General features: G+C 46.4%; 1 protein-coding gene across 2 annotated transcripts; it reads right to left on the bottom strand.

Moving 5' to 3' along the window:
* Nucleotides 1–1,181: 1,181 nt before the first annotated feature.
* On the bottom strand, nt 1,182–18,005 carry LOC135806518 (rootletin-like). Of its 2 annotated transcripts, none has more exons than XM_065320710.1 (20): nt 17,818–18,005; nt 17,655–17,720; nt 16,714–16,828; nt 14,668–15,347; nt 13,818–14,027; nt 13,320–13,520; nt 12,653–12,770; nt 12,302–12,381; nt 11,512–11,675; nt 11,121–11,220; nt 10,623–10,656; nt 10,284–10,450; nt 9,954–9,997; nt 7,184–7,312; nt 6,723–6,831; nt 5,584–5,718; nt 4,691–5,008; nt 4,345–4,431; nt 3,539–3,688; nt 1,182–1,809 (listed from the first exon to the last, which is right to left on the bottom strand). In XM_065320710.1, exons 1-19 carry the CDS (start codon nt 17,833–17,835, stop codon nt 3,563–3,565), a joined length of 2,901 nt encoding a protein of 966 aa, XP_065176782.1. In that variant the 5' UTR covers nt 17,836–18,005; the 3' UTR covers nt 1,182–1,809; nt 3,539–3,562. The 2 variants fall into 2 exon arrangements, with proteins under 2 accessions (XP_065176782.1, XP_065176783.1); XM_065320711.1 differs by having other exon boundaries at nt 14,668–15,344.
* Between the last annotated feature and the right edge of the window lie 278 nt (nt 18,006–18,283).

The raw sequence follows: 18,283 nt of genomic DNA, 5'->3' as shown, positions 1-18,283 counted from the left end.
TGGTAGACCGGTGTCACTTGTGAAGAAGGTGAAAACCCTTGACACTGTCTGGTCATATCCAGCCTAGCGCCTGGTCATCTAGCCTGCGAAGGTGACGTCGTGAACCTTGCTGTTTTTGTCACGAGCAGGGTCACGTAGCGTTCCCGGCACCAAGCTCCGATGAAAAGAGCTGCTTCAAAGAAAGCCGCACAGTACCTGAAATAAGGGCCGAAAAGTCACGCACTTGTTGGAAGAAAAACGAGGATGAGGAGCGCGTGAGTCGAATCTCTCACTCTGACTCAGGACAGGGGAGTAGATCTACGAGTGACGAAACAACTACTGTCATACTATTACTACATTGTACATTTGTAGTGGTCATTGCGTGGCCAGTGAAGCACGTACCGGTGGGCAATCCTGGCTCTCTGCACTTCTTCAAAGACTTCATTATCAAGGCCTCCTCATGATCCTATCCTCCTCATAATATTCCGGCGATACCCACTGAGCCAGCACACCGCCCCGTATCATCGTGTCTTTCATCCTCAACTCTCTTATCTGACACTCCCGCAAAGAAAGCAGGTGGAAAAGTTAAAACGGACCGGACCAAGAGCAATCAGGCCGGTGTTGCGAGACCGCAAAATGGTGTGACTCATCAGACAAGCCCGAGCCGGTACATGATTGTACATTATGTACATGTGACTCTACAAAGGCCCGGACACTAAGCCTAAGCAGTCCGTGTAAGGGTGCTAAACAGTGTTCATTTCATTTTCATGTGTGCCCCACATAGCAGACAACCCCCATTCACTTGCTACCCAGGATCTGATACCTCTGCAGCGTGAAGGTTACTATCGCAAGAGGGTGCAAGCAGGCTATGCTCCAAGCTCGAAGGGTGGACACACACACACACACACACACACACACACACACACACACACACACACACACACACACACACACACACACACACACACACACACACCACACACACGCATGCAAAACCAACACTGGGATCAGTCATTGCCAAAATGCCTAACACACAGAAGTTGACAGAGAAGTTGTGTTTTTGTTTTTGTTTTTTTTTGTTTTTTTACTAGCAAACACAGCCCTACTAATAATCTTGTTGCTGTGAATAATGTTCTGGTCTACAAGATGTGCAGACAAGCAGATAATGACTTTATGTAGATTGATCATACAAATGTGACATATACCGGCAAATAAATGAATTCTTTGATAGCGAAGTACCATACAGTTTGATTGCGTAATGATTGTGTCATGTTCAGATACGACGAGTACCAGTAGGGAGTTCAAGGGTAAAGGTGAGAGTAAAATAAGAAAAATATTGTGATCGAGAAGTGCCGCATAACCTATTGCGTCAAGAAGTACTCAGAACTGCTGTGGGGAGCAAGGGGTCAAGGATACAGAAACAGTGGCGCCCTCAACACACCGCCTAATGAAGTTATGACAGCTCAAGATCGCCTACAAGTATTTAAAAAATTGAATAGGGTACTAGTTTTGTGCTGCGTTTCATTTCAAATGTTATGCCGCATGTTCATGTGCAGGAAGTGCTGCATACATCTCAGTTCTATGAAGAAGAAAAAGCCATTCAATTTAGTGTTCACAATGCAGCTGATATTAGAGCACTGTTACATAATGCGTTCTGTCCAGGGAGAGCAGTGGCGTGCACCGAGTCTTGAAAGGGGGGTTTCTAGAGTTGGTAAAAAAATTCTGGAGACCCACTGTATTATTATGTATTTTGTGCACATGAACACTGGTGCTGATGAGATGCGGGGCTCGTCCGACTGCTATCATTAGATCATGCCGGCACAACCGCGTCTGAGAGGGCAACCAGGTACAGGGGTAGAAAAGACAGAAATAAGAGTAATGAGGAATGGAGGGAGGGGACGATGTTACATGGAAATGTTGGTACATGTATGACCGGTAGCAGGATAAAACGGGTTACCTTTTACATACCAGCACTTCAAAAAGTATTTGCAAAGAGGGTGCAAAAGTCAATGCACTCATATACAATCACATGTTTGTCAAACCGTAAAAGTTTGATAGGCCTAGCCGGCCAGGCTACATGTATACACTGTACACTACAGTCTATAACACTATGTCTATGGTACTTCACTAGTCCACTCCATGCAGGCATGTTTGTTACATCAAAACACTGCTTACATTCGACGTATTTTTCTTTCTGTTCTTATGACGAAGTTTTCGGCATGTATTGGCAATGTTCCACATGATTTCATTAAAAAGAGTTATGGACCTTGCTTCGATGGAAGCTCGCCGGAGAAAAGCGAAGCCCCGCGTCCTTGAGTCGCGGCCCGAGTAGCGCTTCGTTCTGAAGCAGCGCAAGTGGATCATGGACGCACATTAACGTTTTTGCCGAACATCTCTGCTGCGCACATGAGCGAGAACGAAAGGCTGTCATCTTGATTCGAGTCAACAGTTTAGAAGGAGATATCGTCAATCATATCCTTGAACTGACTTGCATCGCGTGTGCTTGACTCAAATTTCGAGGCAAAACGGATTTCTTGAACGTCATCGCCAATCCAGGAGCGAACCAGAGCTAGCCTAGAGATCGATCTCTCTGTGGCTACTCTCCACTGAAGAAAGAGAGAATAATGTATTTTGAACTGCATGCAAAGCAACTCTCTCTCACTTCGAAATAAGGACATAGTCACTGTACTGTAAACTGCCCGTCGATCGACGCGTGTGCAGAATAACCAATCCAGTACGAGCGTAGGCACGCTTTTCCTTTGGCAAGATTGCCCGAAAAAAGGTGGTTTCCAGACACCAAAAAACTCATGCGGTGCACGCGCCTGGAGAGTAGAGACCACATCACCGCGTGGCCCAACCATCAGTAACCTGATCAATACAATAACAATAAGCCGAACATGACAACATGAAATCACAACTCCTCAGCATCATTCATGTTTGCCTTTTTGCTACAGATGCACATGCGTGTACTTGGTCCGCATTATCATAAAATGTCCACCCCAGTTTCGAGTGCTGGTTCAGTTTGAAAACAGTGCACCCTGACCAAAGTCCCGCTTGAAGTGATACCGATAGCCATGTCACTGGGGAGCTGCAAAATGGACGGACTTTTATCGCGAACCATCTCGGAGCTGATCACACCTTGGGGGTTTTCCAGGACACAGGCAGCTGTCTTTCCTGGTCTTTAGGAGCTAGGCTAGGTTCGAGTCATGCCCCCCCCCCCCCCCCCCCACACACACCAACTAGCCAAGGATCAACATACTGTACAGGCAAGGATGCCAGTTTAAAATAAAAAATAAAGCCATGACACGTACACAGTGACAGGGAAGTGATTCGAAGCGCACATCCCGATAAGTCGGACCAAGCAAGCACATTGCCTATGAATAGCGCACATTATGATACCCAGAGACTACCGATGAGTCACAGTGAAGCTGCCACTGCCATTAGAAACTGGTGAGGTATTTACTGCAATGAGAGGGTGTGATGCATCCTACCATGGCCCAGTGCATTGCCACCACAGCTACAAGAAAACAACAAGAAGTCATGATACATCAACACTCACCCTAATGGAGATAACGTCACAGGATCAATGGGATGTTCGGTGCCTCGTTTCCCACTCCCTAATGCAATCGTGGAACAGATCCACAGCAATCTTCATCAAGTGTTGAGTCAGGTGTTTATTCATGGTTGTCAGCACTGGACCATTCTCCGTCTGCAGGACAGAAATAAGCACACACGTACATACACGTACACGCAGTGCAATTAAATCTCACAAGGACGAAACAAGTACAGGCATACACTCTTGTTCAGAGCCACACTTTGCACAAACTGTATCAACAATGTGAAGAAGAGGTTCAACAATGATGCATATATAGATATAAACCAAACATAGAGAATGACAGAACGAGACAGAAATGGGGAGAGAGCAAGAGAGAGAGCAAGAGAGAGAGAGCAAGAGAGAGAGAGAGAGAGAGGTTTTACAGCGGGGGCGGGAATTAGATCAAGGCTGCCGGATGCAGTGTACAACAACAGAATCGAACATAAAAAGCCAGATTTGACATACTGGATTGAGCACAGTTCAGTCCACAGGAATGCCCGCACTCAGCCACTGCCATGTGTTGCGTGCAGCAGGGCATGTGTCGGTTCAACACCGTATTTTCACATACACTTTAGTACATGTACACAGAAGTCACTTCACAGGCAAAACCATCAACAGAACCATCAACAGGGGACGGATATTCACAATAGAGGGGTGGCAGATCAATGGTACTTTACAGAACATGTACATGTGCACCCAGAAGAGCTGAATAGAGCAAATAGCAAGTTGCCATTTCCAGTACTGTAAAAGATAATGATGCGTCCAATTACCTGTGTCGAAGCCTCTGACGTCACTTTGGGTTTGTCTTTCAGCTGCTGAAGTAATGCCAACCGCTGAGCTGCTGCCTCGTTTTCCAGCTGGGCATCATACAGAAGGTGATGGCATCATGATTAGGTAATAACCCCGATCACACCAACACAGACACATACACAGATCAGAAAGAGAAAAAGTAATCGTGCAATACCCAACGGTGACCATAAAATTGCCCAAACTCTCCTGTGCACATCTAGCCATATGCGGAGCAAGATACCAGATAGTGCATGCGCGCGCACACACACACACACACACACACACACACACACACTTGCCAGGGTGGATCAAAGACAGCATTCTTACTTTGACAAGCAACTGCTGCTGTTCCTCAGACCATTGCTGCCTGGCATGCTCCAGCGCCGGTCGAATGATCGCCTCGCGTTCTCTCTGCAATTCATCCACCAGGCGCGTTCTCATCTTGCCCAACATTTCTTCACTGCAGAGCCCAGAGCCTGCAGCAATGCGAAGCGACTCCATCTGTTGCTGCATTTCACGCATTGCTTCCTCATGGCGTCCTTGCAGCCGTCGTTCTTGTTCGCTAAGTCGAGAAGACAGCACTGAGTCAAAGTCTGTCATCTGGCGCACCTGCGCCTCCATTAACGAAACGCGAGATTCAGAACTCTGCAGAGGATATTGACAGACATATTAAAGTCCTAAAAAGAACGTAGCAGACTGTGCTAGACCCTGAACAACAGCCTGCGCTAGACCCTGAACAACAGCCTGTGCTAGACCCTGAACAGCAGACTGTGCTAGACCCTGAACAACAGCCTGCGCTAGACCCTGAACAACAGCCTGTGCTAGACCCTGAACAGCAGACTGTGCTAGACCCTGAACAACAGCCTGTAACTCCAGACTGTGCTAGACCCTGAACAACAGCTGAACAACACCCTGTAACTCTAGAAAACATGCACAAATCTATGTGCCAGTTGAGCACATTTTTCAACACATTGCACTGCTATGTACACAACCAGACAGTAGTGTACACGATCAACAGACTGTTCAGTCGGTGGGAGTATCCTCTTCTGAAGAGCTCACACACACAAGGGGCGCTTGAACAAACTTAAACTGATGATCATTGAAGTTGACAACGCATCCATGTACGAATAACATGCAAGCAAAGGAAACTGACAACGCATCCATGTACGAGCTGAAAAACAAAATAAAGAAACATGTATCGGGAGGGACAAAACGCTTACTGCTTCCAGGTCTTTAGAGTGTTGGTCTCGCAAAGCAGCCAGTTGCGAGGCTAGCTCTTTTCGATGGCGCTCATCAATCTGTTGCAAAGTGGTGCTGTGTGACTGCCGAAGGCTTTCCAGTGTGGCGTGATGTGACTACCGAGTACAGTGTAGTAACCATGTCAGCACACACACACACACACACACACACACACACACACACACACACAACAATCTGTAGGTACCGAAGACCATCAAATCATGCTACAGTCCATTCACAAAGGTGAGCTCCCGTATTTGGCGATGTTGGTGATTTCATCTGCTAGCTACAGTTGCGCTTACAGTTCAAATTACTGCAAGACTATGGGTTCTCATTAATAACATTTTGAAAAAGGTGGAGTTAGAAACCATGATACTATGCACATCATAAAGTGGATTTCACAGAAGCAGGTTTGCGATCCGCGATGCTACGGCCGCGAAACCGGGAAATCCCAAAATCGCACCCCTCGCGCAGCTCATGCAACCGTCTCAACTGACTGATCGCAGAAGTTGAGCTTGGCTCAACGCAACTGACCGATCGCAGAAGTTGAGCTTGGCTCAATTTACACGATGCGGCATGTGATGTATGATTGATTTGGACCTTCTTTGCAGCACAGTTGTACAAAAGGTTCAAGAGTTCCTTGTAGATTTGTACAAGTTGCGTCCAGCGATGCGAAGACCATTTGACATACGCGCTCGCATTGATCTTCGAGGCATGTCAGCAAGGCGGCGTCACAGCGCTGACTTTTTCTTTGAACGGTACTTGGTGAGTTTGCATCACACTGCTGGGTCGCAACAATTTCATCACACCGCGGCGCAGCAGTGTGATGCGAACTCGCGAAATACCATTCACAGAAAAAGTCAGCGCTGTGATTAAAATGCTCCTGTGAATCCCGCTTCATGCTTCATAATTTGGGAGAAGACAGCACAGTGTCACAAAAAAAGAAAAAGAAGTTACAAATGAGACTCTAACCCACAGTGCATGTTTTCCATAATAACCCATTCTGTGGGTAGGGTGTAGCCTCCTGTCCCAGAACCCGCTCAAAACTTCCTACTGTCACATGTAGCATTTCAACACTTTCACCAGGCCACATCTAGTAGGTGACAGGCTTTCACTGTACCTTGGCTTGATCTTGGAACGAACTCTTGTCTTTCTGACACGTCTCACTGAGACGAATGAACTCTTCCTTGACACGACTGGCTTCAGACTGAGAAGCAAGCAGCTCTGATCTGCCAGCAGAGAGAGAGAGACACACACACACACACACACACACACACACACACACACACAGCCAAATCTCTCTGATAAACAGTATCACTAGGGAAAGTAGTATGTGTCGGGCCGGTTCTGTGGTAGCTACCCCCCCCCCCCCCCCCCCCCCAGGTATGCTGCTGAAGTGCTGATGTGTTGGAATACCTTTTCTGCTAGTACATACGCTGTTGAGGATGTACTCACACAAGCCGTGGATGAATTTGGACAATTCACGTTTTCTCTTGTTGAAGTAATCACGAGGGTTGGATTTCTTTGGCCAGGACTGTACTAGCAAAGAGCAACACAGTGAAGCAGCAAGACACACCATACCTAACAGTGCTGAGTTCCTCAGCGTGTGCTAGAAGTAGCTTCTGACGCTCTGCGGAGGAAACCATTTGCATCCGCTCCTTGAGTCGCTGTGAAGAGTTACCATGGAGGTCCATCAGCTGAGTGTAGAAGCTGAGTCCACGCACACATGCAGAGAACACAGAAGGATAGACAGTGCCGATGTACATGATTGTATTACCATACGTACAGAAAGTACAGGATGTACCCAGCTAGGGTGAAACAGCCGAGGGACCAGGATGACTGGGCGGCTACAACAGCATTCCTTCTACTTCCGTTCTCGTACAAGATCGCTTCTCACAACGAATGAGATTCCATCGGCGGTAGCACGGATGCTTGACGCTATCAACGAGCAGGTATGTGTATGTGTGTAATTCTTTTTATTTATTACCCGTGGGTTGCATTTTTTATTTTATTTTTAAATCGTAGATCGAGAGGTTTGTGCAACACTCTTCTGGCTGGATCATCGATCGTGTACATGCTCTCAGCATTGAACTATCCAAGTATCAGCCCATTCGTGGTTCCACCTTTATACAACTCCCTTCTGAGTTGAAGAAGAAGAAAGCCATTGTCAATGCAATCAGCCGCGATCAAAAGTGCATGCTGTAAGTTGGTGCTTCATTCAATGCGGTGAATTCTCCAGTGATGCTATCCTGTTTTTATGTAGAAAATAGTGTCTTTTATGTGTTTTACCTGTGTGCATAATGTTTAAAATGTTTTTATTTATTTTTATTGTTGATTTTGTTCACCTCTAATAGAAGAACCTGTGTGCGTTGTTGTTGTTGATGATTGTGCAGATGGGCCATTCTTGCCGCTAAGCTCTCCCACACGAAGTCTAAACCCAAAGCAGTTTCATCGTACGTCAATGACGTCAACGCTATCTAAGTGGACGGCATAGAGTTTCCTGCAAAGGTGATGGACATCGAGCGCATTGAGAAGATGAATCCTGGTTTATTCATCAATGCGTTTGGTTACGATAGCAAGTCCCTCTACCCTCTACGCGTTTCCGATCAACCGCAATCTGCAATCAAACTGCTGCTGTTCGGTGATGGTACCACTCAGCAATGGGTGTGGATAAATAATATGAGTCGGCTGCTCACCACGGGTGCTTATCATCGGCACTACATTTGTTTCCGGTGTCTCCATTTGTGTCGTTGGCCAGAGACTCTGGATGGACATCTGCTTTACTACCAGGAACATCCGATGGCACGAGTGGATGGGCAAGCCAGGTGCAAAAATCTCCTTCAAGAACTATCAGAAGCGACTTCCTGCATACAGATCAAGCCATAGCAGCTGATGAGCTGCACGTGAAAACTGCAGCGTGTCATCAGAGCGGCAGATTGAGATAAGGAGAATACAGTGCTTCACACCGAGGCACGAGTTGGAGGATATTCTTGATGATGGATTGGCTAGTCGTCAAGATATGACACCAAGCGCCATTGGAGAGTTTCTGATTCGGATCAGCAACGGCAAGTTCGGCGCTGATCAATGTCCGATTCTCCTACCACAAGACGTTGATGTAACGGACTTCGGCGATCTCAGCGAAGCCGATGATTCCGTGCTATTGCATCTCATGCTGGAACCTAAGGAGAATTACGTCCGGGCCACCCAGTATGTTGATGAGAGAATTACGACACGCATCCAGAACGTATTTCAAGAGACAGAAGAAATCGACGTGCCTGAATTTATGAGAATCATCAACATGATCAATGTCAGCATCTACATTCGTTTGTCGGATATAAAACTCGTGGAGTTGAAAAAAGTGAGCCGAAAATTTGAAAATAGAATCCAAAATCACGCAAATCTATGAGTTTTCATTCAGGGTTTTTCAATAATCCATCATATTCCAGAATCAATTAGGGCATATATGCATATGCGCATACCCCTCCAACACCCGAAAAATCATTTTTACGCAAAAAAACAGGACGCCCGGGTTTTACCCCAAAAATGGGGTACTATCAATAGTACCCCATTTTCGGGCTGGGCATATGCCAGTCGTAGAACCGGCCCGACACATACTACTAGCACACACATCACCGACCTGCTTGAAGGTGCCTGCTGCTGCTGCGGGAACATACATTCAAGCATTGTAAGACATGACAACGAGAAGCTATTTCTATCGTTCATATCGTCATAAGTACTGTATAAGCAGAAAATTTCGTCCAACTCCAAAGAAAGGGAGTTTGTCCGGTTGTATCATAAGAGTGTATTGAAAAGCTGGACAAATCGATATTAGTCCGGCATTTAATTTAGTCCAAAAGCTCCTTGGACGAAAAAGACGAAATAAAATTCCAGACGAATATTTCTGCGTGTACAGTATCTTGGAGTTGACAGACAGATTTTGCCCCCCAGTACAGTACTGTCGGGAGCCGAAGAACTGGGGGTCAGGGTTGTAGGCTAGCCTGTTCTTATTTTTAGCGAACACAGCAGTTTCGTTCTTATTTGATGGTACAGTCTTTACATCTACATTTATGCAGAGTTATACAACTGAGTGTACATCATAGTGTAAATTATGGTTTCCGTTCTTATCTGCAAAACATCCAGCCTAGACCGTTCTTAAAAATTGGTGAAATTCTAGCCTGACCGTTCTTCGGCGCCCGACAGTACTGTACTACCGTAGTATTTAGAAAAGCTATAAGCAGTATGACTATGAGTGTAACTTTGATTGTTGTCTCCACGTCGACCCCTTACTTATTTGGCCCATTATTAATAACTTATTATCATCGTAACACTAGTACAATGAGCCTGCTCTCACCTCTCTATGCTATTTTTCTTGTCCTCCTCAAAGTTCTGCCATTGCTGGAAAGGACACAAAAAGGTAAGACTCAAATGACACAAGCGAAGAAAGTAACGAATCGACAGCAGAAAAAGACAGGGGGAGGGGGTAACGGCTTCTTGTCCAGCTTTATATTTTCAATCGTACACGTCAATTGCGTGTTCCATTTATTGCCAAATTTGGGTTGTCTTTTTCCTTGGGTTCTTACTTCATGGTTTCACGCAATTGGCTGTGTGAGCAAAAGACAGGGTGGGTAATCTACCAGGCGCACATACATTCCATTCCAAGTACATGTACTACCTATCGTACCATTCTGAGGTCTTGTTGCAGCGCCTCAATCTTGGATTTCAGCTCCGCTTCCACAATCAAGCTATTCGAGTGGTCCGTCTCTAACTTGTTGTTCTTCGCAAGCAACTTGTCCCGATCGCCTTCCACTTGACTCAGCTGATGGCGGAGATCAGATATTTCGTGCATTTCTGGAAGAAGATACACAAGTCAGAAAAGAGATTCAGACAGATAATTATACATAGAGGCACTGGAATAGACAGAACATCAAGTCAGGAATATAGAAGACAAGTAAGTCAGAAAGCTAGGCAACAGGCCACACGCACGCACACACACACACACACCAACAATTCCTCGACTTACTCTGATCCAGTCTAGCTGTATCCAGGGTTGTAACCTGCACATGCACACAAAGCATGAAAATAACAAGTGGCTACTAATAACTAGTACACGTCATGTACACTGTCAAAGATACCATTTAACAGCCATCACTGCAGCAGAGTAAAGGAGATAAAGCTACGCACAGGTATGCATAACAAAAAGAGCAGGGTTCTAGCCAGGTCAAAATAGTAGGGGGGGGTGGGCATGGGAAACAGTTACCCTATATCTCATTTTTCCACTTTCCAATATTGTCTTGCCACGCCAAATGCAACGTATATGGGGCGAATCCCTGACTTCACCCCAGACAAATATGCCTTTAGGAACCCTCTATGCATGAAAAACACGAAAATCGGAAAATGAGTAGGGGGGCGGCAATTTTTCACAGGGGGGCGCGCAAACAGAGTAGGGGGGCGCTGCGCCCCCCTACCCCCCTTTGGCTAGAACCCTGAAGAGATTAGAACACACATCTCTCTCACTTACAGGTGCACTGGATTTAGATTGTGTAGACATGTTGTTCATAAGCCGTTTCATCTTCAGTGAGAGCAGTGCAATCAGGTCACGACATGAGCCTTGTGGTCGGCTAGAGAAAGAAGTAGCAGAACACATGAACGCGTAAATACTTCCAAGTAAGAAACAGTACATGCTGCCTAGCAGTGGGTCAGTGGCATTTATCTCAAGTGCACAAACCCATAGACACAAATAGATGCAAAAACACATCCTGCCACACGAAGAGACGAAACCAGTTGAGAGCCTGGTGCGGCCTTAAACACACACACACACACACACATGCACGCAAGCGCGCGCGCACACACACACACACACACATGCACGCAAGCGCGCGCACACACACACACACACAAGCACTACCTACCTGTCAATACTAGTGGCCATGGGCGTGGAATGCTGCAGAATACCAGGTGTAACCATTAGTGATCCGACTACTCCATTCATTCCTGTCACGCCTGCACCGTCCTCATCATCAGACTGCCAGCAAGGAAGACTACGCAATTGCTCACGCACTGCCTCAAGTTCAGCCTGCAACAACGAAAAGAGAGAGAGAGAGAGAGAGAGAGAGAGAGAGAGAGAGAGAGAGAGAGAGAGAGAGAGAGAGAGAGAGAGAGAGAGAGAGAGAGAGAGAGAGAGAGAGAGGGGGGGGGGTGAAGAGAGAGAGAGAGAGAGAGAGAGAGAGAGAGAGAGAGAGAGAGAGAGAGAGAGAGAGAGAGAGAGAGAGAGAGAGAGAGAGGGTGAAGAGAGAGAGGGTGAAGAGAGAGATATCAGGAATCAGTGTGAGTGTATATAACCAGCAATGTGATACCTGGCTCACGTCTGTGATAAGCTATTCCAGTTTGTTCAGTGTTTCATTCATGATCGGGAGGCACACACCGATACAATATAGGCGAGTGGGTAGATAGAGAGTTAGCATTGAATACAGACATGATTCAACCAGGTAATAAAATTACACCATGACAATGAGAGGTGCTAAAACGAAGGGAGCCAAAATGACACTGATTCTAGACACAATAACAACACATAGGAAAGGGTTTGCTGCTCCCACACTGGAGCCGCAGTCGAAGCCGAAGCTGGAGCCGAATTCGCTACCACTATTTAACAACAACATAGTTACATTATAACCAACAGTGCACTGCATTGTCTGAACTGACCTTGAACTCGTGACAATGACGCTCAGCAAGTCTGCATGCGGTACGCGCATCAGCAGCTTCCTGACTAAGTGCAGCATGACCTACATCAAAACAAAGCAAAGCAGGGCAGCGTCAAGGCAGACATGGTACAAGAAATTACCCTGGTATATCAAGTTACCCGCCGAGAGAAGTGCCTGGGTACCAACTCCGTGTCTCAGGACACCCCAAACACCAGCCGATCTAATCAAGACAAACCTCCAACTTGCTACATATTACAGAGCGTTAGAAATGGAAGCATAGCTGTAGGTATGACTGTTACTTTAATAATCTGTGGTCAGTACACAACACAGACGCACGAGCAAAGTCACATACCAGTTCTCTCGGATTGATCTGAAGCTGAGCGCAGCGCTCGGTCACGTTCCAGGCGCAGTTGCTGAATTTCACTGTTCAGAACAGCAACCTCTGCCTCCAGACGATGCACCGATCCTTGCTATCAGCATTGATTAGAACAACAACACACAGAGTGAGGGGGGGGGGGGGGGATTTAGGAAGAATGGTACAGTGCAATTACATGTACGTGCAACATTTCTACAAAGAAGCTCTTCATTCTCTAAATCATGTGATGTCCAGTCTCGGCTGAGTCCACATACAAGTCAAAACATAGCCCTCTTAGGGGCCGTCCAAGGTTACCAATAATATTTTCAAAACGAAATGTTTTCGTTTGGGGGTGGGTGGGTTTGATGGAGTTTCGTTTTGAAAATAATTATTGAATGTAGATGGAGAATGTCCAGTTACTTCTGGGTGTCGAAAATTGACATCAATATTTTATTGGAATTCGTTTTACCTGCAGAAAAGATGGGTGGGTGGGTGGGGGCTGAAAAATACTAAAACTTTTCGTTTTGTAAAAACAATCGGTAACCCCGGACGGCCCGTTACAAGAAAGTTGTTTCAAAAGAAACTGAGCTGCCACAAACAACAGGGCAGCCAGCAAGTGGCTACATTCTAATCTGGCTACTGTAGGCATGAAGGATGTTCTCACCTCCTTTACAAGCTTGGTGTTAATCGAGTCTACCAGTTGCCGCTGATAGGACAAGTCAGTTTTCTGCTGCTCTCGGAGTTGTTCAACATGCTTCTCATGTTCCTCTTTGAGTCGAGTCAAACTTTGCGATGAGGAAACCTGGTGCAGTTCAACTTGTAACGCGGAGATGTTCGATTTCAGTGATTGAACTTGCTCCACGGCCTGGACGTAAACGAAAAAAGCAAGATTGAACAGAGGCATGTAGGCCAACCAGAATCAAAAACTGCACCGCAGACACAGTCGTAAATGGTAGGAGGTAACGAGCGGGTTCTGTGCCAGGGGCGCCCTGCACCAAAAATGGGGTATTATGGTAAAAATGCAATGTGTACATGTGGGTTCGAGTCTCATTTTTTAGGGGTGGGGGGGGGGGGGTGTCGGGGTTCCCCAAACCATACAGTACATCACCATCTAATCAGAGTATGTTCTCAGGGGATCTGATTATTAAAAGAAACTACGTACGTCTGCCTTTTCTTGCATGGCCCTTTCAGAAGCTGTAGCAGAATCCGATAGTTGCTGCCTCAGTGTCCTGTTCTCTGATTCCAATTCGGAAGTTCGGCTTCGAATGTGATCGAGTTGTGACTGCGTACTGGCAGTTTCCTGTTTCTGCAGTTCCAGATAGTGGTGGCTAATTCGCTGTTGCTTCTCCGAGTCTTGCTGAACTGTGAGAAGCTACATACAGTGACAGACATACAAAATATGGGAAATGAATAGTGTACGTACTATGCAGATTCATGCGTCCATGCTCTGGCAATGTACTCATCTGTAGCAGTGGGTAACCATGGCAACATGCAACCCAGACAGTACTGCACACACACACACACACACACACACACGCGCACGCTTCAGTATTCTGGCTTGCAAAACTTGTATGTTCATTAGCACCAGGTTCGGCCTCATTTCTCTGAGCAGTGCTGGTTAGGTCACAGAGGGGAAATCAATACAGTCTGAGAATGAGTCGAAGAACGAGTCGGAGATTTTCCTTGTACTGTCGTGGACATGGAAATCCAGTCGAATGACCAGGCCCGGCGCCCTCAGTGCGTACAGAATGGCGGTGTACCTGTTGATCCGATGCGACCAGCGCGCTGCAACGCGTAAATGAATGTTTGCACGGTATGCGTACTCACGACTGCATGGCCAGCACCATGGGGGCCGCTAGACGTGCGACCGGATTTCCATGTCCACGACAGTACCTTATGCTCTTTTCTTTGAAGCACACAAATGGGGAATGAGGGGTGGTTCCACGAGATGTTTCCCTCTTTTGTTCGAACTAGAACGTGTGTGTGTTGCAATGGGTACCGCACAAACTCACCTTTTGCTGTAGTTGCTGATTCTCTTGCTGGCACTGAGCTAGTTGATTGGAAAGCTGTGACAGCTGGTAATCTGAAGATGATGTAGCAAGGTCATTCCATGCAGGATGGTGTTGACCATTGGAAGATGGATGAACCATCTGCTGGTGATGTGCTTGTGCCTGCGGCTGGTGGTGTTGACTACTTGCATGAATGTCAGCAAGGTTTGCATATACACCAGGTGCATCCACCGGGGCTCCCGGCAAGGAGTGAGTATGTGGAGGCGAGCGGCCCAAACTGGAGTGAGATGATGATGACCTCTGTAGCTTATCATGGTTCTGTTGCTGTTGCTGCTGGTGCTGCGGTGGCGGGTGCTGCTGTGGTCGCTGTGTGGCTGCATGGTGTTGCTGGTGATGGAGACGCAGTGGCTGCTGCTGCTGCTGTTGTTGACGAGCTGCAAGTGGCTCTACATGACCTGGATGCCGTACACCTGCCAGTGTTGGAGGCGATACAGCCAGTCGATGATTGCCTGCAATATGGTTAGCATCGGACGGTTGTCCATTACCCGCAGTACGTGCAGCACTGGGAGCAGCAACAGCAGTCGGTGCTGGCACCACTGATCGATGTTGGTGGTGCTGTTGGTGACGGGAGAGATATTGCTCGCCAAACGCAGACGGTTGTCCCACTTCAGCCATGATGGCTTCTAGAGAGTAACAGATAAGAACAGTGGATCACACATATAGACAACCGTATGAGGATAGCGGAGTATAATGTCTGCAGATAGGTAGTGGGCTTCTCTTCCGAAACATATCATTGTGATTGTTCAAGAGGACGTAAGCCCCAGTGTGCAACTTCTATATCAGTGCCGTCCTGGTACAACTTAACCCTTTGTGTACGGACTGTACAACTTTCGATCCCCTGGGATCGAAACTTTTCAAAATTTCAATCGATCGTAACTCAGTCGTTCCTGGGTTATATCCGAAAACTAAAATATGTAGGTCAAAGAGAAAACTCCCAGCTGTCCATTGAAACAATCGCTGAAGCGCTCTGATGTGTGGTTCCAGAGTTACGAAGCTCGAAAGTCGAATCGCGGCAAATGTCGCTCAATAGCCGCTCGCGCGAATTTGAATGAGGGATTTCCCCATCATTCTGGGCATGCAGTGACGTAGAAACACGTTCAAAATGGTAAACGGACTCATGGCAGTTTGTGAATTTTTTTGAAGTAACAGTTAGTTGTTACGAGCAAGGAGAGCGAAATGGCTGATGCAAGACGACTTCTGTCGGAATATTGGCGTTGCAGCTAAGACGCTGGGCTGTAGCGCTGGCGTTTTGACCTTCGTGGTGGCAAGCGTGGGCTCAATGTGTTCCTCTTGCGACGAGCTTTCCAGGAAGCCCAAGATTGAAAAAATCGTCAAAAGGAGACTAAAGTTATGACCCAGATTATTATAGAATTTGAGGTGAGTCGAGATCAAATTCAGTCTGTGTACATTTTTTTCAGTACATAAAGGGTTAAGTTGACATCAATTTTTAATAAAGAAGTTATCCTTCCAAAATTTAAATAGGGTTCCAGCAAGAGTACACAAGGTCCCAAGAGCAGGCAACTCTGGGTACCCTTTCTATGGAGTCCACTGGCGGCTGAAACTCACATCACGTGGTATAGTGTTCCCGTCATACGTTCTCAGCCCGTTTCTAGCGAGCAATGGGGTAGTAAAAAGAAGCACTCCTTGACAGAAACTCATTCAGCATATGCGAGTCATCAGCATGGTCATGCATATATTCGGACTGCGCGCACACTAGCCTTCGTTGTACATACTTGAAGTACAAAACACAAATCATACTTGGAACACGTGATGTGAGTTGTCGCTGTCGGAGACCCCATATGCAGAGTTTCACACTCTTGGGAGCTTATTTATTAGTGGTTCCATCCGTAGCTGACATCACTGGGAGATCGGATCCAAAAGAAATTTAAAGAACTGTTCTCTGCTTCAAGTGGAACCTGCATTGGGAGGGTGCATTGATGACATATCTAGTACAGTACTCGTACACATGCCACCATTGATCATTCTAACCTTGTTCACGCTCAAAATCAAAGTCTCGCTCTTGTCCATCGTCGCCAAGAGTGGAGAAAGATGCATCCCAGAGGTTACCAGCCTCCTCCGATGCAGCGTTGAGAAATGACTGGAGCTTTAGGGCAGTGCACAAACAATCAACAGCATCATCCACATGCCATTCCGACCAAGTACAAAACACTCCTCTAAGACTGTGGTTCAACAATCAAATTTGGGCCCACATACTTCCAGGGAGGGGCTGAGCCTCTGCACCACAGTGTCAGAGTTTCGAGGGTTAATTTCGGTTGAGAAGAGAACAAGTCATGATTAGCTGAATGCGCACATAAATTACACACACTTGAGAAGAATCAAAAGAGTTCCTGCTGTAACTCTGAGTTTCACAGTTTTAGTATTAAATTATTAATCTAAACCAAGTTGCTTTGTATCCGACAAACCTCTGCTGACCAGGTCGGTAGCCCAGTGGATCACCCAGCTCTAGCTGTACCCTGTGAAACTACCGGAGAAAGAGACTCACACTGCAACGGTTTTCGTTGGGGTCACAGTGACCCGCGTCTGCGCTGCATCACGCGCAATCTCACTGGTTCACGTGCCTATTTATTTTTAAAGAATTTTACGGATTTTTACCAATCAATAAAAAAAAAGCTGTAGCACATAGAATGCTTGTTTTTACAAAAGGCGAAATTGCATGCGAAATTCCTATTAGTGATACAGTGATATGTCAATGAACCTATGGTGTGACGGCGTATCCGATAAATCATGATGACCTAACAACTTCGCCATGGGAATATGAGCATGACTGTACTGCTTGCTTGTAGCATGGATGCGGATTGCGGAATCATGTACCCATGTTCATGCATGTACTGACTCTATGACTTATGCATGACGAAATAAATGATGCTGAGTGCTGATGTAAGGGCACGACTTTTACACTGAATACCTACCTCCGCTTGCTTCTCACGCTCTTCGTCCTCATCCAGCTGCTCCTCTTCTCCAAACGAAGCTGTTGTCTTTGTGCCGTTGCCCACAGAATACATAAACCGACAGAACAATTCAAAATTCTCAAGAAAACAACTTGGGGTGTAAATCGCTCAGACAAGCATTTACCACATCAGGCTGCAACATTTTCTTTCACGGAAACCGATCAGACGCCCCAATACTAGTATGCTATGCTTGCTAACAGCTACTCTCTGGTGTGGACACGACAAGAACTGACATCGACAAACTCATCATTGAACCAGTGCTATTTTATTTTGTCACAACGAGTACTGTCTCACTCTCAGTCACTTGAACTAACTTCGAAACTCACGTGTGCCCGTGCCACTTTCTTCGTGTTTCGCGCCAAATGTTTGCGTTCAAAAAAGTATGCACGATGTCATAAAAAAAGTCATAATCGTGCAAGCGCAAGACAATTAGTGCGGCGCGATTCGCGGTGTGCAGCTAGCTAGCTATGGCCCATGGGCGAAGGCACGGTGCAGCAAAGCCGACGCTTCTTCAAGTAACTAAATAAAAATTTTATTTAATATTTAATATTAATTACAACATTGTAGTTCTCTTATCTTCTCCTCCATCC

Source organism: Sycon ciliatum, chromosome 1, assembly GCF_964019385.1.
Source record: "Sycon ciliatum chromosome 1, ocSycCili1.1, whole genome shotgun sequence".
NCBI lineage: Eukaryota > Metazoa > Porifera > Calcarea > Leucosolenida > Sycettidae > Sycon > Sycon ciliatum.
Note: the sequence above shows the minus strand (reverse complement) of the source record. Positions and strands in the feature narration are given on the sequence as shown.

Coding starts and splice junctions, on each gene's coding strand:
- LOC135806518 (XM_065320710.1), bottom strand. Junction 6,832..7,183: donor GAGGAACTCAGCACTGTTAG/GTATGGTGTGTC, acceptor CTCTGCTGGCAG/ATCAGAGCTGCTTGCTTCTC. Junction 3,689..4,344: donor CGTCAGAGGCTTCGACACAG/GTAATTGGACGC, acceptor TCTGTCCTGCAG/ACGGAGAATGGTCCAGTGCT.